The sequence below is a fragment of the Excalfactoria chinensis genome, chromosome 3, assembly GCF_039878825.1.
Source record: "Excalfactoria chinensis isolate bCotChi1 chromosome 3, bCotChi1.hap2, whole genome shotgun sequence".
NCBI lineage: Eukaryota > Metazoa > Chordata > Aves > Galliformes > Phasianidae > Excalfactoria > Excalfactoria chinensis.
The window spans coordinates 84744232-84772163 of record NC_092827.1 but is presented as its reverse complement, the minus strand read 5'-3'; the positions used below and the strand labels follow the sequence as shown (position 1 = coordinate 84772163).

Sequence of the window (27932 nt, the reverse complement as noted above, 5' to 3'; positions counted from 1 at the left end):
ATGTAAACAGTGATCTGATTTCATTTGCTTTCTACACAGGAATCCCACACAGAAGAAATAATCAAAACCTTCCTCAAAATGATGTCTGAGGCAGTGAAGAAAGCACCTGGTTACAACGGACATGACAAGGCAGTGCAGATGCTTGGTATGAGGGAGAAGAGGCATGGCCTGGCTTGCACCTCAGAGGATATGTTTCCATCAAAGCAGTGGAGGTCATCAGGAGACTTTAGAGAAGAGCTCCCATAAGGGAAGTGGTTTTCTTCCAGAAAGAAATAAGTATTTACAACCGATCAACTTGAAGTCAAGTGTATCACTGCCACAGCAACACTGATGTTAGTAAAGTAAAACCAGGCTGACTTTGATGTGGTAAAGTCAATGCAATTTCATCTCTGGGACATGGGATTTATCTCCAGAAGTACCTTCCTGAAGAGGAAAGGAAAAGGCAGAACAGGAAAAATCTTTGATACTTGCATCCTAACTTTTTACACTGCTGTATTTCATAGGCTTCGCAACCATTACTTGTGATTTACATCTGTTTGTATGAGAAGCGGGGCCAAGGGCGTTGTTGAACAGCAGGAGAGAGCTGTCCTGTGAGAAACTGCCATTGGAGGAGCTCACTTAAAATGTGCATCCTTGGAGTTCTATGTTTCGTGGATAATTTATGAAGCTAAAAACAGAAGACTTATGTCAAGGTTTGCAGGACAAATTGAGCTTAGAACTACTGCTAACCTTTTTCAATCTAGCCTCCCATCCAAAATCTGTTACTGTTACCATGATATATTGTCAATTGAAAAGGTGATGTATTTTTGTAACTGTTTCCAAACTTCAGTTTTATCTTTCAGATAATGTCATCTTTGGATGAAACATCATTCAGAAGGTGCTTTTTTATTTCAGTTCAGAGCAGATAGCAAAATAAAGGGAAGACAACTATAGAGCGCTGCTTTCAAGGTACAATTACGTTCCTAACACTCCTAGCTAGGCTATTCCAGTGGCATTAATTCCTGGTCACATTGTTCCTCCAAACCTTACAACAACATCTAAGCCCTCCACCTAGAAATTCACAAGAGCATCTATCGTGGTGAAACTTGATCCTAAGGGTAGGAGTCTGAAATGAGCATTTCGATGGGACTGGGACTGTAGACTGTTGCCAAAACACCAACACTTCTCCAAAATCAAAGCTGGCATTTCTGTGTGCACCGGGCACATGATTCAGATTCCCAGGATTTTCTGTCTGTAACGTTTCAAACCGCGTCAGTCCTTACTGTCAGGAATTTAAATGTCGTTTTATGAAGCATTCAACTCCTGGTTACACTGAGCTCAGCACAGGGACAATCTCCACTGAAGAAATGCATTGTGTGCTTGTCTTTAGACCAAGGGGGGAAAAAATCCAACTACAGCAGCTTAAGAAGGTGGTTTCAGAACAAAAGATTTCAAGTTCCAGCTGAGCTGGAAATGAACTATTTTAGCAAGATATTAAACAGATCTCAGCAAGCTGGGCCTGAAATAAAATGGTCAAAGAGCTGCATGTTTAAATTTCTTCATTGAAAGCTGTTAAGAGAATACAGGGAAAATGTAAACATCCTCTTCCTCCTATGTGGTCCTCATTCCAGCAACATTCAACCTGCTCTCCGCACAGCATAAAGCCTTAACCTCTCTCACAGAATGAACATCTGCAATACAAAGCACTTACCTGAAGTTTGCTCATAGATTAACTCCAGGGGCTTGTCTGGGCACCTTCATTTTGGAACATAGCTGCCCACAGTAGGGATGTTTGTCTGTGACATGTATGTGATTTTTCTTATAGTGCAGGCGCACAGAAGTATACCCTGACTTAAGCACCAGAGAAAAGTTCTACGTGTTGAAATATGGGGAGTGATAAGTGAGCAGGGAATTTTTCTGTAAATAATATTAGAAACCAGCATTCTGAGATGTCCCCATCCACACAAAAGATGCAGAAATGTACATCTGGTGCTTCTGTTGCCCTGCCATCTGGTTTTCCTTTTGTGGTCAGCTGTCAGTCTGTAATATGTAACAGAACTGTTCTCCTGAGTTTCCAAGCAAACCAAGTGGAGATAATATGTTACATACACAGAGTTTGTGTTTTAACTAACTAACCAACTAACTAACTAAATAACTAGTGAACAAATCCAGTAGGTAGCATGTGTTGGGTTATTATTCACCATGGGTAACAGCTTCATCTATCACAAAAAGTGTAACCTCCATCTGAATCGTTTATAAACAGTAAGCAACATCAAACTGCCCACGTTCACACCTATTAGTAAAGAGATAGAAAAAAAAAAAGAGAAAGTAAAGAGATCAAATGATCCTCTTAGCAAAGGACTGCGGGACAGAAGTGATTAGAAAAGCCATGTTAACGTTAAGAAAAGCGTCAGACAGCTTTGGTAGGATGTTGAACAACTGGCCAATGAAAGCACCACTCAAAGGAACAAGGATAAAACATCTCCTTCACTTCTAGGAGGTCTCAGATAACCTGAGAGCTGCAGCGATTTAATGTGCTGTACTGTGAAAAAACACCATAAGGTGAACTTCAGTTTCACGACTCTTTTACTGCTTGCTTCATCACCACCGTGTGCACTCTTTAAAAAGTAGATGGAAAGGAAACGTGGATTTGGATCTAGTAAGAGCCAAGTGTGGGAATGCACTTGTGATATAAATACAGACTGCTCACCAGGTCTTGAGAAACGTTACTTTTTCTATTGAGGAAACCCAAATATTTGCTAACAGCTTGAAGTTCCCAATTTCCCTCTGAAGAAGTTATCAGCAGGAAGAGAGCCGTGTTTCTTAACGGCCTACATCTGTTCCATAGGGAAGACATTGGCTGACCTCAGCATAACTAAAAGTCAGAGGGATGTTTTTTTGTGTAGAGTTGAATTAAAAAAAAACAATGGCTGCCCAAGCCCCTGGCTGTGACAGCACATTATGGAAAACGCAGTAACATTCCTGCAGCCTACAGCGCTTGAACAGGAACTCAGCCACCCAGACACCAAAAGAGACTTTCTCTGTTCCTTTGTTGGGAAGCATTCTTCAAAGACCCCTTCAGACAGCTCTCTTTATAGTACACCCAGCAAGATTCAGACTGGTTCAGATTAGCCACAAAGCCTGAACATCCCAGTGAAGATTCTCCTCCCTTTTATTATGGGGGAGATAATTCAGCGTTCTCCAAGGTGTCGATGAACGCATCCACTGGTGTGCTCTACTGGAGCAGCTACCACATGATCTCAGCTCAAAAGCTGACATGCTGACTTACAAATTATTTATCTTTTCAAATCCTCACGGCACTTCTCATACGAAACAGTAAGACCTGGCCAGTAAAAAAGAAAATATTTGGTTACATTGCTCTATGGCTTTTCATTGCATTAAGTTTAGAGGGAGATCAAATGACATCAGCCTGACTTAGCAAAGGACAGTGGGACAGAAGTGATTAGAAAAGCCATGTTAACATTAACACAGGAAGAGAGTTTAAAAGGGGCGTAAGTAAGGGGACTGATCTACCTGTTTTTGACTGAACCTATTTGTGTGGACCAAGGGAGGGACCCATTGTTTGGACCCATTCTCCAACATGGAATCTGTTGAATTAATTTCTGGCGCTGCCAAGAAAACAAAATAAGGCAGAATAGCACATGACAAGGTCAGTCTCACTACAGTAATCAATATAGCAACATTCAAAACAGGAACCAGATCAGCCAGAGTGGCATTCAGACTGTTTAAGCTTCTGGAGATAATCCTGTATTTCCAATGTACTGCAAATACAGGCTAAACAGAGCATTTATGTCCCTTAAGACCTCAGACAGTGCAAATGGCTGGCAGCTATTAGAAACCCTAGGAGAAGAATAAAGAGGAAATTACTTGGGTCCTGGGAATAACTTTTGATTGCTTACTTCTCTTCACAGGCAGTAGAACTTGGGCCCCTTGGAGCTATGCACAGGACAAAAGCTGTGCTGGATGTCAGCAAGCAGACTCACAGAGCTCATGAAAAGCCATAGGTTACTTGAACACACTGGTGAAGGAACACTCTGGGCAGCCCCAGCTGGGCTGACGGCTTGGGTGCATCATGCTCAGCAACATCCCCAGGTTCCTGCTCGCTGTCAGCTTTTGTTCCTCGCTGCACAGTCAGAAACTCTCATGGCAGTGCAGCCCTTCCCAGGGTAAATGTCTGGGTGCTAGAAGCAGCAGTATTTCAGTGGGTAGCGGTGAAGGTGAAAAAGTTCAGCCTTTCATTTCAAAGCACTTAAAAACAACAGCCTGCGGGAAGCTCAGCTCCAAGCTGCTACATGAGGCCTTGCTCAAATCCCAGCATCTCATTTTCACTTCAAAGGAAAACAGGTCTGAGGGGAGCGCTGATATCACTGATATTTTCCATGGCATGTAAGTCAGCCCCGGTCACCCCCAGCTTCCCCACCAATCACTTCTCCTTCTACATTGATTCAGATATTGGAGAACGATAGCTGGAAGACAAGCAGAAGGCCAGGCCTCATGCAATCTAATTATAGTGTGCTGAGACGGCTTCCAGGAACTCCGCAAGGACAGACGTCCTGATTCTGCCTTGTAATGGCTGGGAGAAAAGTAAAGATAACAGCAAGGTAGGTCCCCTTCCAGGGAAGTGGTAAAGGTTCACACGTTGTGATTCCATGGACAGCTGTACCTTTCCACAGATCCTGATCTCTATTTATTTTAAACACTTTTAGCAGCATAAGACACGTCGGCAGTCAGGTATAAAGGTGTTTTCACATCTCACTTTGCACTGACTCACTGCTGATGCTGTTCTGATCAGGCTCCTATGGCTGGATGGCTATTAGCCAGCCCCACCTTTGCAGCTATTATGCCAGGTCCAAAGGGTATACACGTAGTAGCTGGCAGTAAGCCGTATGAGGACACCTCTGTCCCAAACCACCCTCTCTCAATCACTCAGGGTGGCTTTACGGCCAGATCACACAGACAGTACACGGCAAAGCAATTGTGATCTCTGATTTTCTCCAAATATTTATTTTCTGCTGGTCACCATAGGCCAGATGCTATTTCCTTCTTGCTCCTATTTGCTTCTATCTGAAGTTACGAGAATCTCTGGAAATTCTGTAGTAGATTTCATTTGTTTTTATTGTTAGTGCTCTGGGCACCTGGGTAGGTATAGTTGTGACCCTTCCCCATGTGTATCAACTGCACACAGCATGCTTATTTACCATAACATGGCCTGTGGATAAATACAAGGGGAATTTGATCTTGGTGTTCCTGAGATCCATATTTATGAAATCAAACTTCCCTGGTGGTGGTAACTGGCTTTTTGTTTTCTCCTAAATGCTGACCCACTGGGGAGAGAACTGCTATCTACAACAGAAAAAGGGCTTTCAAACAGCTGCAAATCTTCCTTACAACATCCTGTTTCCAAAGGTTTGTCAATCTAAAAACACAACTAAGCTATGGGTGTTAACGCACTAAGAAGCCTACACAAGTACAAGATTTGTACCTCCTCCATTTTAAGTCATACCTATTGAGGGCTGAGAGCTGGAGCCCAGACAGGGATTTTATGAACAAGTAGCCCCAAGGCACACTGGGTGGTACAGCCATGCACAAACAGATCACTGGCGAAGTCCCATAGAGAGAAAGCAGCCCTCTATCTTTTCTCTCCATTTGCTTCAATGGGGATATTTTCTCTGCTGTGTCATACAGCCTGGAACAAAATTGGGACTATCACATAGATAAACCCCAAGTGGTCCCATCAGGTGAGTATAACCCAGTTACCACCAAGAGGACAGTATGGGTACTAGTGAAAAACAGTGAAGAACCATAACATGGCGTCTCTGTGGGGAGAAAGGATGGAAAGCCTGTAAGGTACCCTACATCCAATCTGAGATGTGCTGGCTGATTCTTCTGGGATCTCTTAGTGGGTCAGTGTGTATGTAGTAAAACACCTTGATGCTTGCTTTAGCTGACTGCGTGTGTGAATGTGTGTTTTGTGCAGATGCCTCATCCCCGATTCTGAACACCCTGATGAAAAGAGCCTGTCAGATAAAGTCCCACCTACATACGTAGATCAGCAGGGGATGTTTTCAGAGGGCACTGACATCCACATGTGCAGGTTACATGGTGCTAGCACAGAGCTCAGCTTCCACTTGGAGCTCCCCAGGCAGGTACACTGACCTCAAAACAGAAGGGAAGTTATCCAGGGGTGCTTTGATGGGAGCTCCCCACATGGTGCTCCATTTCTTCTTCCCACTGTGCTCTGTTTGTTCGCTTCCTCCCTCTTTGTTGTGTGTCCAGAAAGACTCTGAGCTCAAAAGTGCTCTCTCTGTGTATTTATAGCAACAAGCCTGGGCCAACCGAACCATCAAAGCCACCCTTTCCAGCAGCGCACATCACAAGGACAGGCCTTCCTGTCAGATAACCCCCAGCCCTCTAGTTTCCCAGCCATAGTGGTGTAGTGCGAGGAGGTCTGGTCACATAGGGTAGCACCACAGCAGGAACGAAGGAAATGCATGGGGAGCTGGGAATGAGGTGGCTGGGAGTGGGGAACGGGGCACACACAGGAGAGTGGGACTGCCATGGAGCAGAGGTCCCAAATCACTTGGAAAGAAAATCCCTGTGCTACTTGTGCAATGAGTTATCTTCTGTTAACACCGGGACACTGCCTGATCTGTGCTGAGGCTGAGCTGACAGGGAGCCAAGCATTGGCTTTCACTACTCACTGACAGAACACACAGCCCTGGCACAGCCAGAATAGACCCAAGATCCTAACATGCCCATTAAAGGAGACAAAACCCAAGTATATACCCGATGCAGTGCCACAGGGAACAGCTCTGGATAGAGTGGGCTGCATGTCCTAGTGCCTCATTGCTTTTCTCTCCACCATTATTTTTCACAGCTCCATGACGCACAGCATCACAAGGGCACAAAAGATGGCTAGCACTCTGGGCAGGAAGGGACCTCATGTCCATGGAAAACCAGCCTTGGGGCGCAAAGGGAGGGATAACCACCTGCTGGAAAGGAAAGCACTGAGACAATGAGGTGCTGTGGCAGCCTGTAACTTTTCTTTGATCCCAATTGTGCCTTTTAAAATTCCATATAGAAAGCAAAGAGAAGGACAACAAACCTTTCTGCTAAGCCAATAACTTTCTCAAATTCGTTTTCCTGCTCTGTAATGGAAACAAAGGCCCCGGGCAGCATTAATGAAAAAACAAACAAAAGCAGAAGCTCATTAGTGATAAAAGTTGCATTTCCAGTCAATTATTTACTGTTTCTGCTTCTAAAGAACCTATCTATGCATTGCATAGGAACCAGCTGAAAGCACCTCCACCTTTGGTCAATTTGTTCAAACTCTTATCACAATGAGCAACAGGATTGCATGTATTAATTGCCTGGTCTAATTATCACCTCCTCGCTTGCCTCATAGTCACCTCCTCACTTGTTCCCACATTAAAATCTTGAAAAACGACTAATCCTCACAGCTTGCCGCGGTACTTGGCAGAAGCAGACCCTCAAGGGAAGTTTCAGAAGGGCCCTGTGAGGCTGCTGCACCTGCGGCCCTCCAGAAATGAACTGCAAGCTCAGCCTGTGAAAAGTATGTTCACATCACTACAAACACTGCATCCTCCTCATGATGTGTGTCCTATATTGAGCGATGCATTCACTGCAACCCTGTACACACAGGAGTTCCTCATGTCCATCTGTGTGTTGTCTTTTAAACTTGGAAAGCACCAAGTGATGCAGGGCTTTTCTTCCAGCAGGTGCTGTACCAAAGACTGAGCACTGAGCAGTGAATGAGGCACCCCGAAGGCACTATTTTTACCAAACAATCACAAACCTTTTTTCATTTTTCTATCACACCATGTAGGGCCTGCTAGACAGACAAGAAGCACATGTAACATAGCCTGCTATCACCTGCTTAGCAACTCCTGTGACAACATAATGGTTAATATCATATAATTTAAGACTATTGCACACCTGTTCCCTAGCACCACCTGGAGGCAAACTGCATCGTTCACTAATTCAGTGGAACTGATGCCTGTAGATCCAGGACAACAAGTGGCCCTAACTAATCTGGGTCAAAGCTTCAGGAGATTCAAGCAGTGCTGATCTGCATGCACACTGTAACACAGACTTCAAGTTTTGTTGCTTGCTGCAAAAACGAATATTTAAATTGGATAAGGTAACTCTGGGTTATGTGCAGAATACCACAGTGTGGGTATGCCTTATAGCACGAGGTTTTGCTCCCATTTCTATTTTACTGGACAGTTGATATCTTCTCCACCTGAATCCTCAAAACAGCAAATAAAGAAACAACACAAAACCTTCTTCCTGAACTTTAAGGCAGAAGTACTCAGCTCCAAGCTATTTACTGCTAGCAACCTGAAATGCCAAGCAAGACAATATTATCTTTCCTCCTCATCCAACCCACAGAAAGGCAGACATCTGATGAATTCAGAACAGGACATTACAAATCATTTTCCAAAGAGGCAACCAGGAAGATACTTAAGCAAGAAGACAGGAAGAAGCCTAACCTGGAAAATCACGTGTGCCCGATCTTAAAGCCAAATGCTCTTGCCAAGGGCTGATAGGATGCACTATTTTCTACTAAAGGTGGCCATGGACTAAAAAGTAATACCTCCCTGTTTTCTTCACATAGCTACTAACAATTGCCAGGGAGACAAGGCCTGTACCTCCCTACGTGGCCCTCAGAACAAGTGTCATCTGTAACTCACTTCTTCACTGTGTAAGCCAACAAATTTCTGCTCGGTATTTCAGCAGATGCATGTTCATACAAGGTACAACACAAGATCCAGTTTTTAGAACACTGGCTATCATAGCAGAATCCATAGCAGACAAGTCTCTCTAAGACCTCAGAACACAGGACTTGTCACCGTTTCACATTCCCTGCCTCCTGATACTGGGCAGACGGAAGAGAAGCCCTGCAGATAACACCAAATCCAGTGTTCTACACCCTTCTCAAAATAGCCAAGATCTGAGCAACTGTTAAGTTACTGTATGCAAGGGGAAAGGAGGGGGAAAGTAGAAGGACTGCCATTCTTTCCTTCCAACTGTATACTGAAAAGAACTTGAGCTGCTACACCTGCCCTGCTCAGAGCCCAGTCTGACTGACACACAGCACATCCACCCCACCGGGGTTTTCAAGCATGCCTTAGCAGAGCTAACATAAACACAAGTGGGGCCACAGACAAGTGACTTCCAGTCAGTGGAATGAAGAACAACGTACCTTTATCCCATTTAAAAGCCAATTTTGTTGCATACAGGAGGCCTTTGATGAACTCACTGTATTCATTGCAACTTGTATCTGTATAACACTGTGCTCACTTCTTGGCCTCCCTGAGGCGAAACTCCTCTTAAGACCAAGATGTGTGTTGGTTTTATTTATTATGTCATAAACAAAAGTTTCAGCAACATCATATATTTCAGTTTCCAAGTCTATACCTGAAGAAAGTTACGAAGTTTGGGGAATACTTTCAGCGCATTCTGTGTCGTCACTTCTATAACTTCTTCAACTGGAATTCCTTTAATTTTAGCAATATATTCTGCAGCAATGTAGATATTTTTTGGTTCATTTCTCACCTGGATTAAAAAAAATCAAATCTCAAAACTCAAGCAGAAGAAATAACAGACCCCTCCAGATGACAAGTGCTTCAGATTCAGTACTTCCTGACACACCTTTCATCACACTGTATCTATCTATGGTAGAGAAATTACAGGTATCTGTTGTCCTTGCATCATTTTCCCCTTTGACCCTTTCTGGAATTTCTTTTTCTTTCCCAGTTTCAGGAGTGCAACCTCTGTGGCTATTTCTCTGAATTATACACCTCAAAATTTCCACCCAGCAATCTCCTCCATCCCTTGTCCACGCCTACACTCCTCCACTCTCCCATGCTAGCAACTAATCTGCACAAGGAGTCACAGTGGATATACAAACATAGAAGTCCCCATCATCATTTACCTGTTTTTCAGGCCCTAGAGCAGGAGAGTCGGTTTCCAAGCATATACTTTCCAAAGGTAACACTTTCACAAGCTTCTGCTTCTTGAAGACAATAAAGAGAACTATTAAATGTTTTATGCATGTACATTTGTGAGAAAAATATAAAGATAAGATCTGCATTTAAAAGCAGTGTTCAAAGACTCTGATGCCACTGTCAGTATACTGTCAGTAAATTCAGAATGGCAGCAACATTACCAGGAACTGCTAAAGAGTCCCTTTAAAAAAAGTTTGTCCCATTTTTAGTGACTCTAACCATCTGAAGCACTATTACCTGAATACTGGATCCTTATTACTCTATCGAATTACGTGATTATATTGCACAGAATTAGACTGTCAATGCAGTTTTAATCTACTACTTTTCTGTACACAGAGCATTTGATTATCTTTTTCCCCCTTTCTGCTTCTACTCCTCAGCTCCAGTTTGCCTTCCTTTCTGCAGCTTCCTGTCCTCATCCACAGCCATATCCAGTCCTCACAACCTTTCCACTTGAATGATGCCTTTTCCTTTTGTACATTTCCTGAGCTTATCAGAGAAAATGACAACGGCGCAGGATGGAAACAGACTGCTACCTGAGAAGTCAGCAGAGTTCACAGCAGCCCAGAGTAGAAACAGAAGCAGCATTTCACTGAGTCCAGGGCTGAGACTGGCCAGCACCAATCTTAAGCAATATAGCCGAGCAAAAAGGCTCATTTTCTTAATGCTTACTTCTCAGGAACAGATGAGCTGTTTTAGCCAAAATTTCTCCTCCAAATGTCCATATATGGCAGAAGTCCCAGACAGAAATACAGCCATAGCAAAATGGTAATTTTAAATGTAACTGAAAGTGGGATCTTCTTTCAAAAAGCATCAAGTGACTGTGACCATATGTCCGTGACAGCCCTTTGGACCATATAGACTTCAATGAGAAACAACCAAACAACCAAGCATTCTTTTGAGCTGCACAGTACAAATGTAGTTATGTTTGCAAACATGCTAAGCTGACAACGATCGCCTGCAGCTCCCAAGCACCGAGCAGAAGTGATCCCCTCCAAACGTCACCTGATCACTCCTTATAATGGAAGGAGGAATGGAGAAGAAGTATCCAGCTTTCACCCCTTCCATGGCTACAGATGGCTTCCCATCAAACGCATGAAGCAACACCTTTGAAGCACCTTGGAGAAAAGAAACAAACCTATTTATTAGCAGAGTTTACAGCAGGTTCACAAGGTTTCTTGGGCACAGAACGATAGGAAAGCATAACAAAACTGAAGAAATTATTCTGTGAAACTCTGTTGGTAAAAAATAAGAAGGAAAAAAATGCATTAAAAACTTACCTTGCTCCTTTAAGAGATGAATGGTTGGTCTTCCAGCTGAGCGGGAGTGAACATTTCTGCAAAGGAAAGAGAGAGAGCCCTGGCATTAGGAAATTAAACAACAGTATGTGTGTCTGTTTTTCCATAAACACAAATCATGGAATCACAGGGGTTGGAAAGGACACCTGTAGGTCATCTAATTCAGCTCCCTGCTAGAGCAGGCTCCCTACAGCAAGCTGCAATGAACCAACAGCAGGTTGGGAAGAAAACAATTCATCTGTGTTAGCACTTTTACCAGGAAAAAAAATCTAGAGATGTGTATTTAAATCATTTTAGCCACATTGAATATTTATCAACAACACTGTGAGGACAGGATAAAGAACTCCAATGTATTCACAGGCAAATATCAGTAATTACATTTCAAGCTGCAGACTGTCAGGACACCAATACTAGTTTAAGACATGTAAGTTCAGGAGGCTCTTAGCAATTATAAATCCTGGGAACTATTTACAGAGGTTACTGAGATCTGGAAAACTCTCCCATTAGTAAAACTTACAAAGGCAAATCCAGTTTTCTTGCTAACTCAACCTGCTTGGTCAGAACCTGTCTTTGTCCTTCCTTCTGTTCATCTGTGCTGGCAAATCTGGGAGTGAAATCTAATCCAACCTATGGTACAAGAACAAAAGCGAGAAAGTAGTACAGGTCTAATGCTTGACTAAATCACAATAGCATAGAGAGAAAAAGAAAATAAAAGTTTCAGACCTGCAAGGTATCATCAAAGATGGCAATTACAAAGGCTGTAGCCACAGCTGTAGCTTAATTCAGAATGGAATTCATCCTCAAGATAAGACTCTCAATTATGAAAGCATTTGAGAGCAGCTACTGTATTTAGCATTTTAATCTGTAAGTAGTTTTCCGAGTTCTTATATACTATTAAATACTATTCCAGACAAAATCTCAAAGCTAGATCTCCAATCTAAGTTGAATTTCTGACTTGAACCTGTAAGTCCTATCTCTAGTAAAAATTAACCACTGATTTTACAGTTTTTTGATCTAAATACATTCAAACAGGATTTAAACTTTGTCAAAGAAGCCAAATTCACTGTTATACCAACCAAAGACCTCACTAAAGTACAGGAGTAAAACAGAATCACAGAACATCCTGAGTTGGAGGGGACCCAATAAGGGTCATTGAATTCAGCTCCTGGCTCCACACATGACAAGTTTAGCTCCAAGTTCTCTCAACAATTGCCTTTCCTTCAGTAAGTGCAGAACCAGCCACAAACCCCTCTGCTACCAAAGGAACAGATGCTACCCTTAAGTTTTCAATCCTTGGTTTGTTTATAATGGAATACAATATAACAGATGTTATGTGGATAGAGACAGACGGGATCACAAGAATAAAAGGGCTTATGTAAGTCACCAAAGCAAGCTGAAACCACAGGTTGGCCTAACTGTGCTGCAGGAGGAAGGACCTGAACAAGAGTAACTATTTCCTAATAACGATATAATGAAGGAAAACAGGGCAAATCTATGAAGGAAAGAGCATCAAGAGGATTACAAATCAGACGTGTGTTTTTTTCAGACCATCAGCAACATTTACTGCACATACAAAGTCAAGCGCTCACTAAGTTTTTGTAACTGTGGTGGCAGATGCTGCCAAAGCCAGATATGTTTGAACCCATTTTGGAATTCTACTTACTTCTCCAATTGCCACCAACTTATCTTTGTAGAGTTCTATTAGTGGCAATGCTGCATCCAGATCCTGCAAGAACAAAAGCAATCCTCACTGACCTTACAAGGTGGAAGCCGTATGAATACAAAGTTGTGTTTAATTTGGATTTCCTGGACACAGGGCTCACGACGAACCAGCTGGACTAACGACCAACCAGCTGTCCACCAGGACCCCCAGGTCCTTGTGTGCAGAGCTGCTTTCCAGCAGGTCAGCCCCTAACCTGTACTGATGCATACAGTTCTTCCCCTGTAGATGCAGGACCCTACACTTGCACTTGTTGAACCTCAGCAGGTTCCCCTCTACCCAACTCCCTAGCATGGCCAGGCCTTGCTGAGCGGCAGCACAGCTGTCTGCTGTGTCAGCCACTTCTCCCAGCTTTCTACCGTCAGCCTTTCCCTTCACTCCTCATAAATTCTGTACCTTAAACTTGCTATTACCGGAAGTTGAGCCATCATCAGTATTTCAGAGACCTGCAGGATTTTCCTGCTTTACCCAAAGACCCCTCCTTTCAAGGTGAACTTCCCATAGGACCGGTAGTAGTAACAAAGCCCATAGCCAGCCTGGTCACATCTACATGGCTGCAGACTGTCCTCCAGTTTCCCCAGGATAAGGGCACAAACTGGTATCCTCCCAGTCCCACGCTAACAAAGGGCCATCTGCAAACAAGATGCATTCTGTTCACTGTGAGCAAACCGTTCGCTTGGGATTTTTAGAACTGCTTGCAAGCAGCATCACTTCTGGGGCCAGATGGCTCTCAGTGCTGCTGAAGTCACACAGGCAGATGCTGTGCTGGAGGCCCTGGGGTTTGGTCTGCTGTGTTCTCCACTTTATAAAACACAGCTAACTTGAAATCAGGCAGATCACGGCACCCCCTGCATCTCCAGCGCAGCCATGGCATAGAATCACAGGACTGTTTGAGTTGGAAGGATTCTCAAAGGTCATCTAGTCCTTCCTTAGATACAATCTGAATATGGAACTCCTCTCTTTTAGTTTGAAACCAAGCCCCCCCCAACCCTAACACAACAGACCTGGTAAATACTGAGTCTTTACCCTTCTTTCTTACAGCCCTGCTCTAAATACAGAAAAGCTGCTCTCAAGTCTCTTTGGAGCCTTGTCTTCTCTGTTCCGAACAGCCCCTCTCAGCCTGTTTTCATAGGGGAGGTATGACACCCCCTGGGTCATTTTTGTGGCACTCCTCTGGATGTTCTCCAACAGATCCACGTCTCTCCTGTACTGAGGATCCACAACTGGATGCAGATCTGAGTACTCCAGGTGAGTTCTCAGCAGTGCAGAGCAGAGGGGCAGGATCACCTCCCTCACATTGCGGGCCGTGCTTCTTTTAATGCAGCCCAGGATCCAGTTGGCTTTCTGGGCTGCGAGGCTGCATTGCTGGCTCATGTCCAGCCTGCCATCCACCAGTACCCCAGGCCCTTTTAGGCAGGGCTGTGGTCCATTGTGTACCCCCAGCCTGTACTGATAATGGGGGTTGCCATAACCCAGGTGCGAGACTTGGATTTGTTGAACCTCAAGAGGTTTCCTGTGCCCCCGCTCAGCCTGTCTAGGTCTCTGGATGGCATCCCATCCCTCAGACACGTCCACACAGCAGCACATCACAGCTGCACCAGGCTACCTGCCGCCAATTTACCTGTAAAGTAACACTGCGTTGCTCTTCAGGAGAAACCTCCTGCACAGGGTGAATGCCCAGACACGGCAGCACGAACCCTGGGAACCTAGAACAGAGTGCCAGACCGAGCCAGTATGAGGTGGAACCGAAGGCCAACCGAGCATCGAAGCCGGCAGCACGGCCACGGTCCCGCCGGGACGCGGGGATCAGGCCGCCGCCTCGCACCTGTCGGACAGCTCCAGCACGCTCCGGAACTCTCCCGCCTGCTCGGTCACCGTCACCAGCGCCGCCACGGCTGCCTGTCACGGCCATAAACAGTGCTGAAGGCCGCGCCGCACGCCGCACCGGCCGGGCTGCGGGCCGCGTCTCACCTGTCGGGCCGCCCGCACCACGGCCGCCACGTCCTGCAAGAGACACGCAGCGCCTCAGCGCCGGGCCGCGACGCGACAGGCCTCCGCCCGCCCGCCCCGCGGCGCCTCACCGTCTGGAAGCAGGGCGCGGAGAGGTGGCAGTGACAGTCCACCGGCCCCGCCGCCATGCCGCCACCCCGCGCCCGGCCTCGGCTGCGGGAGGGAAGGGGCGGGGGAGCGCCGGGTTGTGCTTCCGGGCCGGCATTTTCGGTTCGGAGAAGGCGGGAAATGGCGGCCGGGTCGCCCGCCCGGCGGGACCCGCGGGTTCAGTGCTGCTCGCGGCGCGGCCTGGACGAGCTGCTGGGGCTGTGCGCGCCCTTCCTGCGGGGCCTGGCGCAGGGGCAGCCGGGCGGCGCCGCCGCCGCTGTGGACGACGCGATCTGGGTACGGCCACGGGGAGGCCTGCGGCGCGGCTGGGGCTCACCGCTACGGCACGGGCCTGCCGGGTTAGGCGGTCAGCGAGCCGTATTAATAGCTCGGGGTGGGGGGGGGAGAAGGCGCGGGGTGGGGGGGGGAGAAGGCGCGGGGTGCGGGTGCTGTACTGGGTGCGGGTGCTGTACTGGGTGCGGGTGCTGTACTCGGTGCGGGTGCTGTACTCGGTGCGGGTGCTGTCGCTGCAAGAAGGGTATGGAGTGTCTGAAACGCGTTCCGAGGAGAGCAGAGAAACTGGTGAAGGGCCAGAAAAGAGGAGTTAGGGAGTGGCTGAGGGAACCGGGGCTGTCTGGTCTGGAGGAGGGGAGACTGAAGGGACACCGTATTGCTCTACAGCTGCCTGAAAGGAGGCTGCGGCGAGGTGCGCCGCAAATGACAAGGGATAGGATGCAGGGAAACGGCTTCAAATTGTGCTGTGGAGGTTTAGATTGGAAAAAATGATTCATAGAAAGAGCAGTCATGCATTGGAATGGACTTTCGGGGAAGTAGTGGAGTCCCCCTCCCAGGAGATGTTGAAGAAACACACGGACGTGGCAGTGAGGGATGTGGCAGTGCTGGACATGGTCATGCCAGCTTGATGGCTGGAGAGTCACAGTCTTAAGGATTCTGTGATTCTTGCCTGCCGAGCCAGGCAGTCATACAGGAAGGGTCCTACGTGCTGACGTTGCATGTGTGTCTAAAGCATAACTTTTCCAGCATATGCATCTCTTGCAGAACTTTGAGGCAGCAGTGAGAGAGAATGTTACCATTAATGGGCAGCCCTGGGCAGAGACATCAGCCGACTCTGAACCAAACAGTATGTATGGTTTTTCATTCGTTTCACCTGTGTTTATATGTTTGGTTGGTTGGGGGTTTTTTAGGCGTATTCTTAATTGGGCAGTTCTTCCTCTAGTGGCTGCGGCAGCAATGACGCTCATGAAGCAGATGAGGTGGAACTCAAGCTTGGCTGTGTCTGTATATAAAAAACTGAAGTACTGCACAGCAGTAACGTGGTTCTTACAGAGCAGTGTTTGTAAGGGAAAAGCAACTAAAAGGTATAGCAGCAACTATCCATGGCAAAAACAAAAGGGAAGACAGCTTTATTAGAAGGAGCATTGTTCTGGTTGATGCCTAGAGCAAGATGCTTACAGATAGTTAGGCACAATTTTAGCTACCACTGTTATGGCACCTAAATAACTTAAAGATCTGTTCTTTACTAGAGAAAAGTAGTTTGGAGACTCTCACAACATCTGATATTGACACGGGAAAATAATAAGGTTTAACTAATTTTAATGGCAGCTGTCTTGCTAGAGAGTCTGCAGAAAGCTTTTAGAAAGTCACTATTCCAAAACGTAATTTTTAATTCAGGTTGGGAAAGAGCATGTTCCACTTCAACAACTTCTCTCATAAGAACAAAGGGAGAGTACGAAATCTGATGGACTAGGGCATGCTGATCTATTTTTAAAGCTCGAATGAAGCAGTAGGGTAGATCCAAGTGTGGAGGCTTCAGCTCTGCTCTGCTCTGGGCAGTTACTGGTTGATTTTTCAGATGGTGAAATTTTCTTCCTTGTGGCTGCTGAAATTTCCTTTACTACACCATATCTGTTGCCTTTGTCTTTAAACTGTATGCCTCTGAGAAGAGCCTGCCTCCATCCTCTCTACAACAACCCTTCAACTAGATAAGGGTAACAGATTTCTCCCATAGCCTTCTTTAGGCTGAACAAACTCCTGTATGCTTCTCATACATCATGTACTCAAGATACCAAGCCTCTTGGTGTTCTGCCATTATCCAAGCAGAGGTGGAATAGTCTAGGTAGGTGGAAATGCTGGCTGGATCATTGAGCTCAGAGGGTTACACTTAATGGCTCATTCTTTTACCTCAAGGTTGATTACCTCCTGCGGTGGTACAGGATGAAAAGTACTTGGGGGTCCAGGTGAGCAAACAGTGAGCCACTCTAATGTTACTTTTTCAACAGAAGTCTGATCAGCAGGTCCAGGTGAATGATTATTTGGAACCACAAAATGGTTTGGGTCAGGAGGGACTTAAGACTCTCTAGTTCCGACCCTTTGGCCTGGGCCCAGATACTTCCCACTAGACCTCATTGTGAGCAGGAGGCTTGAGTCAGAAGAGACCTGAGAGCCTTTGCAAGCTGAGTGATTTTGTATGGGTAACACTGGCCACCAGTTCGTCTCTATCAAGAGACCAAATAGTATGTCTATTGCTACCATTTAATATACAAAGTAAGAGCTTGTTATTGCTATGTAATCATATATTTAGAAGTAATACATACAGTATAATTATATTCTTTGGAATAATAGTGGAGATTCTTGGTAATCTGGTGTCCAAAGACAGTTTCTGTACAATCTGTGTGCTTCCTGTATTAATGATAGATTTTTGTTGCCTGCAACATGATGATTTTTGCAGTTCTGTGAAGCCAAAAATGCAGATATGTTGAGTTGGCAAATGTAGTAACAGCACCCTGTTTTTTGTCTGGAAGCTTCTGCAGCTGTAGATGGTCATCTAGAATGCCAGAGCTCCCATATATTTTTTAATGGCAAGTCTGAAAAAATAAAGAATCCCACCAACTCTCAAAACTTGTCATTTTTGGTTTTTTAACTTTCTGAGGTTTATAATCGCCTGATTCTGCACAGCTTGACCAAGAGAGGGTGCTCAAAATCCATTTGTTACCACTAGATTGACAATAACGCGTGGCTTGTAAGCTATGTTCAATGTTATGGAAAACTGTGAATGTAAATTCTAAGAGATTTTCAAAATTAAATGTAAAAATGATAAAGCAAGACCACTGTTGGGGTTTTAAATCACTGCTGATGGGAAAAAAAGAACTATAGGTGTGCAAATGGAAGAATATAGAAATATGTGCTGTCTCTCAGTTATGAAAGGTCAGGATATAACACTGAGCTGTTAGTTCTGTTTTCTTCCATAACTCATAATTGTTCTGGTCTATAATGATGGTTTGTGGCATCAGAACAGTGCAGGCATTTGTTTGTCCAGGTGCTGAAAACACTTATAAAGCAGTGTATTAAGCTTTAAAAATTGTCAAGTTTAACTGCAGTCATGGAGAAGCTGAGTGCTTGTAGTACAGGACCAGAAGTCAAAATACTTCAGTCACGTTCCACACATTTAGCCTAATCTGACTGGAAAAGAAGGCCCTGGAAAAGTTGGTTCCTATCAGATGCAGAGTCTTTGCCATCAAATTTGGAAAGCAAAAAGACATAATGTTGCTTTTCCATCTCCCCATGAGATGCATGTGGAGTACTTCTGGGAACAAGGTTTTGTTAATGTGATGGCGTACGTTATTAAAAATGTATAAATTGATTTAATGATTAAAATGTATGTCTGTCTTCTATATGGTACAAGGTCAGTTATGCTTCAGATTACTGCTTGGACAGCTACATCCTGTTCAATGCTTGTAAATTACACAAAATTAAGTCCAGCCACAAGCTAACCATATCATGTTTGATCTAAAGCTGTTTTTTTTCCTTACAACTTTGTCTCAAAGAAAAGAAACATTGTAGGTAGGAGCATCATTACAATAATTTTGTTGCGTGCTTGCCATGCCTAGGTGCCAACATCAAAATACTTGAAGATCAGCTTGATGAGCTGATTGTTGAGACAGCAACAAAACGTAAGCAGTGGCCTAAGAAGATACTTGTGCATGCTGTCCAGACCATGAAAGCAGAGCAAGAGATGCTGGTGAGTAATTTGAAGGAACAAATCATCAAATGTTGACCTTTAAGTTTCTTCACATAGCTGTGCTTGATTCTGGCATATAATTAAATATTTTCCTTGCATGAATTTGCCTTTATTTGTTCTTCAGTAAAATAAGATGTTATTACAAACTGCTGTGACTGCAAATGAATTGGGCCTGTGTTACAGTTCAGCAAATTACTGAGGCGCATTTTTTCCCACATGATGATTTGTGCTTTACAAGTCAGTTTTATCCCTATTTATCTTGTAAAATTCATGTTTCTGAAGTTCTTATTGGAGGCTGGTTAAAGTACTAAGTGTCACAATACATGCAGGTAGAAATATTACCACGTGCAGCATTTGGCTCTTTAAAAGATGTCTGTGTTTTTTCCCAAGTACTTCCCTTGAGCTAATAACTACACTGAGTACTTTCAGTAAAGGAAGAAGAAAGGTAGTATGGATAGTGAATAGCTTCATCGATTTCTTTTCTTTTTTTGACACTGGGTGAAATCATTGGCATTAGGCAGCCCAGTCATGTTCCTAGTTGCTAAGTTTCTTTTCTGCAGTTACATTAGGACTCCTTTTTTGCTTACTTGCAGGTTAATTCGGTGTTGGTTTTCTTTCTCTTATTCCCTTTGCTATCCTAAAGAGTTGTGACCTCCTCCCCATCTCCTGAAGTACATTTCAAAAGTTGGACACTTAAGAATACATTCTTAAACCATCTTGGTTTTCTGGCAGGTTAATGGCTTAATGATAGTTGCTTTATTATATGATTTTGGAGGGGAAAAAAAGACATCTGAATCTTTAGGAGTAAAAGACAGGGCTACCCATACCGCAGTACATTGTTTGAGCCATTTCTGTGTGAGCACATTCGTGAACAGGTTAGATAAAGAAAGAAGAACTGGGGAAAATGCTCTCCCTCTCTGAATGGGACTGATGACAAAACACATGTGTATAGAAAACTTGATCACAGCCTGAACCTCTGATTGACCACCTGAGGCAAGCACTGATTCAGCTGCAGGAGCACAGGTGAAGACAATTCAGCTGTGCTACCAGAAGGGGTGATGCCTGGCTGCACCTCTCCTAAATGCTGTTTAAGGGCTGACTGCCACTGAGGCAGGATCTCTTTCTGTGGAGATTGCTCCTTTGTGGAGTTTACTGTGAGCCTTGAACATCAGTGAGCATTTCCATTTATTATAGATAATCTTTCAGTCACAATAATCTTTCTTAATGAAACATCTGTTTAAACCTTTATTTACTTGTTGATTGTACAATGTGGAAAAGGCCAAGAAACTTAGTCCTGTCTTTGTCTTTCCTGGTAAGATTTGCCTTCAGGAACTATAGGCTCCTCAGTCCTGTGGGAAACAAGTAAACAAGGAAGATGTAACATGAGGGAATGGTAGAAGAGTGTCAAGTTAGGGACATTTAAAGAAAAAAGGCAATGCATTGAGTGTGAGTCTTGATGGAGCGTGCCTACAAGTGATGTAATTGCAAGGGTATTAGGTAAATATACAGTGAGGTAGATCACAAACTGACTAAACTGCAGACCTCAGAAACTGTGATCAGCAGCGTGAAGTCCACTGGAGGCAAATATACTCCAGAGACTGATGCTGGGATCAGTACTGATTAACATCTCCATCAATGATCTGTATGACAGGACAGAGTGTACCCCCAGTAAGTTTGCAGACAGCACAAAACCAGGAGTGACTGATGCATTGCATGGTTGTGCTGCTATTCAGAGGGACCTGGATATGCTGGGGAAATGGGCTGACAGGAAACTCATGAAGTTCAGTGAAAGATGATACTTGGAGGAGAAATAACCACATGCACCAGTCCAGGCTTCCTCACAGCTGGAAAGCAGCTTTGCCGAGCAGGCCCTGACTGACAACCTGACCGTGAGCCAGAAACGCACCCTTGTGGCCAAGGAGGCCAACAACCTCTTGAGCTGCGTTAGGAAGAGCACTACCAGCATGCCAAGGGCGTGATTCTTTCCCTCTTCTCAGCCCCGGGGAGTTGCATCGGAAGTACTGAGTCTGGCTCTGGGCTCCTCGCTGTGAGGAAGATGTGCACAAACTGGAGCAAGTCCAGCGATGAGTCATTGGTGTGATGGGATTGCTCAGCCTAGAAGAGAGAAGTCTTGGGTGTATCTGAGCACTGTGTACAAATATTGCATGCAGTAGGAGAAGAAGGTGTGATTCCTGCTCATTTTAGTGTTTGGACAATACACTCAGACATAGGGTTTGAATTTTGGGTGGTCCTATGTGGAGCCAGGAGCTGGGCAATGTGATCCATGCGGGTCCCTTCCAACTAAGCATATTCTGCAATTCTGTGAAAATCTGCTATTGCATAACAAGATGTAACAAGGTCGTTTGGAAAAGAAGAGCTCTTTTCCACCTGAATCCTAAAGTAGATGACTTATTTAGGATGCTTCTTGAACTCCTTTACTCTGCAGCTGGCTTTCTTCTGTTTGTGTGAATGGTTCCTTAGGAATCAGAGCTGTTTGTTGTTTTTTTTCCCCAGTTGTTCAGCAGATGATAATGATTCTTCCAAAACATCTGGATTTTAATTTAGAAATTCTCATGCTTTTATAATTAGAATTCCATAAACTAAAGCAGATTCTGGAGACGTGTTCTCGCTGAACTTAACTGTGTTAATCAGAATGTTCTTTTTAGTAGTTGAGTATCTATAAACTAAACATCTAATACACTCTGTGTAAATAATTCCACCACCATCTCCTTCTATTAACCTTTCTCCATTGTTCTAACTGCTACGTATACATTAGATATCTGTTAAAGCAAGGGGATGATTCAGATTTTTTCTGTTTTGAATTTGCAGAAGCTGTACCAGCCTGTCGTAACACCAGAAGAGATTAAACCACAGCCTTCTCAAGGTAATGATTTCTCAAGGTAATGATTTCTGAGAGGAGGGCAGCAGTACCAAGGGAACACTGCCTTCCTTACTGCCCAGCAACAAACATTTAAGGAGTTTTATTTCTTTAAATTTATTTAACTTTATTGACTGGATTAACTAAAATAGCCAGAAGTTTGTTATAATTGAAGTATTGCTGCTTTAGTTTGTTAACCTGTATGCATTTCTCTTATTCTGAATGCTCTCTGCTGTTGTATGCGGTGCTTAAAGGCAGAAGATGCCATTATGAGGGCACAGGAAAGAAACTGTCAAATATTCACTCTTTCTCTTACCTCTATTCACCCTCTAATCTCACCTCTTTTCTTCACTACTGGTAGAGGCAAGATGTGGAACTAGATGGACCGCTGACATTATACTTTGGCCATTCTTGTGTTCCTTCCTGTATAAATACTAGAAATGCTTCAGTCTCTCTTCCTAATCAGGCAGCTTCCTCGAGGAATTGAAAGCTGTCCTGTGGTACTCACTGCTGGTAGGGTTGACTCTCCTCACTTGTAAAGCATGCATCAAATTTTGTTCTGCTTATGTTGGAAAATGTCATAAGTTTGCTGCATGCTTTTGAAAGGCGATTCCTTGTTCTGAGGCATTTGTATAAGACAATGTGTATTTTGCAGTAGTAGAATAGGAGGTGCTTTTTCTGTAGCTGGCCTAAAGAAATGCCTTTCATTTTTTCAGTACATAAAAACAGGTCAGAATGCTTAGTCAGCATCAGGATGTAGTGGTCAGAGCTGGTGGTTTGTCTGGGTTCCAGGAAATCCAGAAGGATGGCACACATGATTCCCATTCCATAGGGAGCTAGGAGATATGGTTTAGTGGTATTATTGTAGGTGTGGTAAAGGGAGGATGGTTGGACTTGATGATCTTATAGGTCCTTTCCAACCTTGTGATTCTGTGATTCTATGATTCTATGATCATTCCTTTCCTATCACAAACAACAGTGCTCATCACTTTACCCACAGAGGGCTGTGTCTTAACCTTTTTTTTTGATGGGGAAGTCACATGTCACTGCTCTGTAGATTGATGTTTTGACTCCAACTCACAGTGCTGACATGATGGTAATGATGTGATCCTGGAAACAGTCACCTTCAGACTTGTATTGATTCAATAGGTCCTGACAAACTTGCATGCAGTGTTCCTATGTAGGCATTTGTGAGACCCACTTGGTGCAGACTCTGTGATATTTCAATGTTTCCAGCATCATATCCAATGCTCTGAAGCAGATATTCAGCTTCAGACACAGCTCTCCAGTTGTAATCTGCCAATTTGTGTGGATGAGCTGATCTAGGCACTCTTCATTCTGTAGTGTGACAGCTGTGCATATGGCTGTCCCGAACATGGCTTGTATTTCATGTTAGCATCATGACTGCTGAAATGCACGACCCACTTCTTCACTGTGCTCACATCCATTGTCTGGTCTCCATCAGCATTCAGCAAACACTGATGAATGTCAATGGATGCCATTTGTTCTGCATGGAGGTATTCAGCGACACACCTTTGCTTGATACATACTCCCATGTCAGATGCCATTTTGTCAGACTGTTCCTCTGTCCCATAGCAATGACATGTAATGGGATATTGGTGAGAAGGTTCATTCTCTACTGCTGTACCACCACCATCTGCCTCTGACATCACAGGCCAACATCATAAAACAGGAGGCAGTACTTTTGGAGCAGTCTGCCAGTGCTGTTTTAAGTGGGCAAACATAGTAAAAGAACTGTCTATGGATTACTTCACATGCTGTAAAGTGGTGTAACAAGCAGAGGTGTTAAATTAAGTTTGAGAAGCAAGGCTCAGGCTTCTCACTCTGCTGATCTGGCTTCACTCTAGGCATCATTTCCTCTTTGTAAACAGGAGATGTTGCTTCCAGAAGTGCCAGCCTGTGCAGCAAAGCAGCTAAGAGGAGCAGCAAAGAGTGTCACTTCATGTCTGCATTTCTTTTGGTTTCTAGTGTGTAATTCTATGCTCTTCTCATATGAATTAAGTACTCACAAGGTAGTAAGATCTTGCACTATGGTTTTACTTTTTTATGTTAGGTAGCTGCAAAGCCTCAGTCAAGACAGCATAGAGTTTGTGCTGAATATTAGTATTATGTAGTATTTGGGAAGTTTATGTATCCCAGTTTAGCAAGTACAGCGGCCAGAAACAAAAAATGTTTAGATTACTCAATACCTTTCATTTCCTCTTTTCATTTCCCTACATTTTGGAAAGCCTTGAACACTGAGGAATATACTGCTGTCCATGTAAAGCTGAACTCCTGCAGGCAAATCTCATTTAATTGCATGTCAGTCTTTCTGTATAACTGGAATAATCACTGGAATTATTTTTACTTCCTTCTTCTACTTCCTTACAACTTCATAGTCTTCTAATCCCCATATTCTACTGCAAGAATTCCTTTTAAAGACATGTTCTTTTAGAGAATATCCATCATAGACATCTGCATTGTATTTGAAGAGGCTACTACTTGAATATTTTTTCTTCCAAATTCTGACTGTGCTTTTTAGCATCCATATCCATAGCTTCCTAAGCCAAGTTTGATGAGCACTGTTGGCACATAGCACAGACAATTCAACAAAACACCGTCTCTTGCTGCATACTACATTTCAGCAGGAGGTCACTGTCACCCTGCACTAGAAAGCAGTGATTGACTTAAATCATCTTCAGTAGCATTAATTAGATTGACTTCAAAGCAGATCTGCGTTTTGCTCTGAAATGATTTAGGTCTGCATGTACCATCTAAAGTGTTACTCTTCTGCAGGCACTGATGACACCCTACAGACAAATACTAGTGATAGGTGACACAACTTAGTTCCCAGAGGTACACTTACTGAGCTGCTGACTTTAACTTTTTGTTGCTGGCATGGTGCCTCAAGCAGGATCATGGCAGAGAGCATGCAAAACTGCTTTGTAATAACTTGAAAACTTTAACTCCTGAACAGAAGAATTATTATTGTTTGTAAACCAGTCATCACAAATGTGTATCGTGTTGATGATCATCTTGCTACTGCGGTCCAGTATTTTCCCCCAGTATTCTGCAATCATTTATCCTTTGGATTTTTTTTTCCCCACAATGTAATAATGAATTTGAAAGACTGAGAAACAGATCTATTTATTTTTAACCTCTTCCTTTATACACGTACTGTCTCTGTGTCTCATGTTTTGGACAAGCTGTAGGATTTCTAGCAAAGAACTCTGTGGCTTGCAATATTTGAGACCTCTATGCACTGCTGCGTTTTGCATGACTAAAAGTAGTAAGAGTAAGATGAAGCGCATCAGCTGTCATCACCAACACTAATTAAAGAGATATGTTGTACGTTTAATTTTACAGAGGGAGTCCGCTGCTTTGCATGCCCAGTGTTAAGAAGTCAGTAGCAAGTATCAGGGAAGGAGGGGAGTAGTTATGTATCGGGAATTTATTGGAGCTTTGTGTTTCTCTTAGATGCTTACATCACAGATCTGAAGCAGGTGACCGAAATGGCATCCGAGCAGATTGGTGAGGCAATGAAGGTGAGTTCTATGCAAGGGGATTTTTTCATTTCATTTTCTTGTTTTGATGATGTCATGAAATGAGGGTTGTAATTTATCTTGGTTGTAGATTTGTACAAAAAAGCCTCTGTGTACTTTGGAAGCAAGTCCATCCTTTGGTTTGTATTACTGAAGTTACATCTGTAAAGAATTGTCCCTCAGTTGTAGTGGGAAAGAAGAACACCCTCTGACTTTAGGAAATATTTCCTACAGAGATTTTAAAATCTGCAGCATCTGAAAAATATTTTCTGAAGACCGCTGTAACTTTGTGTTGCATGTGACATTTAGGAGCAAGCTTTTCACACAGAGTGGTGACACTGGAACAGGTTGCCCAAGGAGGCTGGGGATGCCCCATCCTGGGACGCACTCAAGGCCAGGCTGGATGTAGCTCTAGGCAGCTTGGTCTGGTGATTGGTGACCCTGCACGTAGCAGCAGGGTTGAAACCAGATGATCATTGTGGTCCTTTTCAACCCATGCCAATCTATGATTCTGTGATCTGTTACTATAGCATCAGTTTACACACAAACTGAACTGTGTTCTTGTGATATTGATTCAGTCTAGAAATGGAATTAAGGAACATTTAACTTAGCGTACACTTGCACTCTGAGTGCAGACCCTTGTCACTGTTAAGCTGGTAGCTGAGTTCCCAGCCTTCACCTGCCTTCCTGAGGATCATCTCTGCAGACACTGAAGCTTTTGTGCCTTTCAGAATCTAATTAACATATCTCCCTCATTGTCACCATTGCTTTTCCCATGTAACTTGAGATACTTGATTTGCTTTTGCAGTCCCTCCCAGCACTAATAGAAAGAGCAGAAGGTTTTTCCCAAGCATTAACTTGGCAACCAACCTTGGAACTCTGCAAGCTGCGTCAAGAAGTCTTCGCTGGTTGTAATGCAAAGAAAGAAAACAGTGTCCAAAGCTTTGTATCACCAGCAGAAGTCACACCGACAGATGCTGATACCGCTAACAACCCTTACACTTTGTTCAAAAGAAAAAAAGCTGCAGATACACCACAGAGAAGATACTACCCACTGCGACGGAGGAAAATTACCCTCAGCGCGTAGATTTCCCATTTAGTATTTCAAGGTTGGAAATTCAGAAATATGCTTGTGCAGTGTATTCAGTTTTTTCTAAAAAACCAAACAAACTTATCCTACTCTCTAATTCAGTGCTGTGAAAGAGAGCTTCCTTCATTATTTAGTCCTTTGATTCTTTTAAGTATTTCTCTTATTGTTATACTGGTGGTATACGAAAGCCTATATGTACCAGTCACACCTGATACCCAGCAAGTATGTTTACTGATTAACTCTCTTCTTTTGCCCTTTTATTACAGCATTTGTTGCCCTCAGTCTTTGTGCCGTGCAAATGCTTTCTGTGTGTGGGCGCTCCTTTTGTGAACCACTAAGTGCTCGTATACAGCAGGCACATCTCTGGAGATGCTGGAGAATGTTTAATTCTCCTAACGATACTTCATTTATACCGAGTTTGGGTATTTAATAAATAAACTTAAAATAGTTTCAGACTGGAGCATACGAAACCCACCGATTTTAATACAATGTTTTAGTTTTTAGAAAGCCCACATGCAAATCTAAAATTGATCCCTCCTGTTCCACCTCTCAGGTAATCTTTTAGGTCAGCAGGGCTTGTTAACAGTCATCTTGATTTGAACTTGGAATTGTAATAATTATATGTTTCCCTGCAGTGTGCTCTTCTGCACAATGATTCGACCATCTGCGTTTTACCATCTGATATTTCAGTTTGTTTAACTGATTTATGCAGTCTGGGGGTTTCCTGGACAATGATCTACACATTTCAGGATCTCGACTTGGCCATCGTTTGTGGTATTTGACTAAACTTACAAAAAAAATCCGAAACAATACAGATGAGCAGCACATGGGATTGAGCTACCATGTTTTTTGTATAAGCACAGTAGTATCTAGACATTTACATAGTAGTATTAAATTAAGCATTGTGCCTTAGCCACTGAAAACTTTCCAGCTTATGACTGCATATGCTTATAGTAAGTACTCGTGTCTAACTAATATGTAATGTATTCCCTCCTGCAGTACAGAGAGGATGTTTTGGAAGCTTTGCTAATGGAATGTAGTGTAGTGAGAAGGCAGGTGCAGCTTGATGTCTAGAGACTGATTGTAGCATGACAGATTGTAGCATCATTTATTTTGTGAAGGTGACCACCTGTAGTAGGACTTTGTATATTTAATCGTATGTAAATATTTCCTATCACTTTTGTATATACAAACTTCTGTTTTTATACAATGTAAATTAAATCAATTAAGAAAGATC

General features: G+C 43.6%; 2 protein-coding genes across 6 annotated transcripts; one reads left to right on the top strand and one right to left on the bottom strand.

Annotated features, from left to right (window-relative positions):
• Positions 1–60: 60 nt before the first annotated feature.
• On the bottom strand, positions 61–15222 carry TATDN3 (TatD DNase domain containing 3). Of its 5 annotated transcripts, none has more exons than XM_072330972.1 (11): positions 15131–15222; positions 15021–15053; positions 14875–14948; positions 14671–14755; positions 12993–13055; positions 11847–11956; positions 11312–11367; positions 11037–11149; positions 9959–10039; positions 9442–9579; positions 61–423 (listed from the first exon to the last, which is right to left on the bottom strand). In XM_072330972.1, exons 1-11 carry the CDS (start codon positions 15185–15187, stop codon positions 373–375), a joined length of 861 nt encoding a protein of 286 aa, XP_072187073.1. In that variant the 5' UTR covers positions 15188–15222; the 3' UTR covers positions 61–372. The 5 variants fall into 5 exon arrangements, with proteins under 5 accessions (XP_072187073.1, XP_072187071.1, XP_072187072.1 ...); XM_072330970.1 differs by lacking the exon at positions 61–423 and adding an exon at positions 4483–4573 and having other exon boundaries at positions 9959–10036; XM_072330971.1 differs by lacking the exon at positions 61–423 and adding an exon at positions 4483–4573 and having other exon boundaries at positions 9959–10033.
• Positions 15186–27932, top strand: NSL1 (NSL1 component of MIS12 kinetochore complex). Its single transcript, XM_072330974.1, has 6 exons — positions 15186–15443; positions 16206–16287; positions 19055–19185; positions 22015–22069; positions 25541–25608; positions 26414–27932. Exons 1-6 carry the CDS (start codon positions 15186–15188, stop codon positions 26690–26692), a joined length of 873 nt encoding a protein of 290 aa, XP_072187075.1. The 3' UTR covers positions 26693–27932.

Bases quoted from the DNA above. Each gene is read 5' to 3' on its own strand.
- NSL1 (XM_072330974.1), top strand. From the start codon at position 15,186: ATGCCGCCACCCCGCGCCCGGCCTCGGCTGCGGGAGGGAAGGGGCGGG. The intron at 16,288-19,054 runs GTATGTATGGTT...TGCCATGCCTAG, and splicing joins AGCCGACTCTGAACCAAACA to GTGCCAACATCAAAATACTT. The intron at 19,186-22,014 runs GTGAGTAATTTG...TTGAATTTGCAG, and splicing joins AAGCAGAGCAAGAGATGCTG to AAGCTGTACCAGCCTGTCGT.
- TATDN3 (XM_072330969.1), bottom strand. From the start codon at position 15,187: ATGGCGGCGGGGCCGGTGGACTGTCACTGCCACCTCTCCGCGCCCTGC. The intron at 11,957-12,992 runs GTAAGTAGAATT...CTTGTACCATAG, and splicing joins AGTTGGTGGCAATTGGAGAA to GTTGGATTAGATTTCACTCC. The intron at 9,580-9,958 runs GTAAATGATGAT...TTTTTAATCCAG, and splicing joins CTCTAGGGCCTGAAAAACAG to GTGAGAAATGAACCAAAAAA.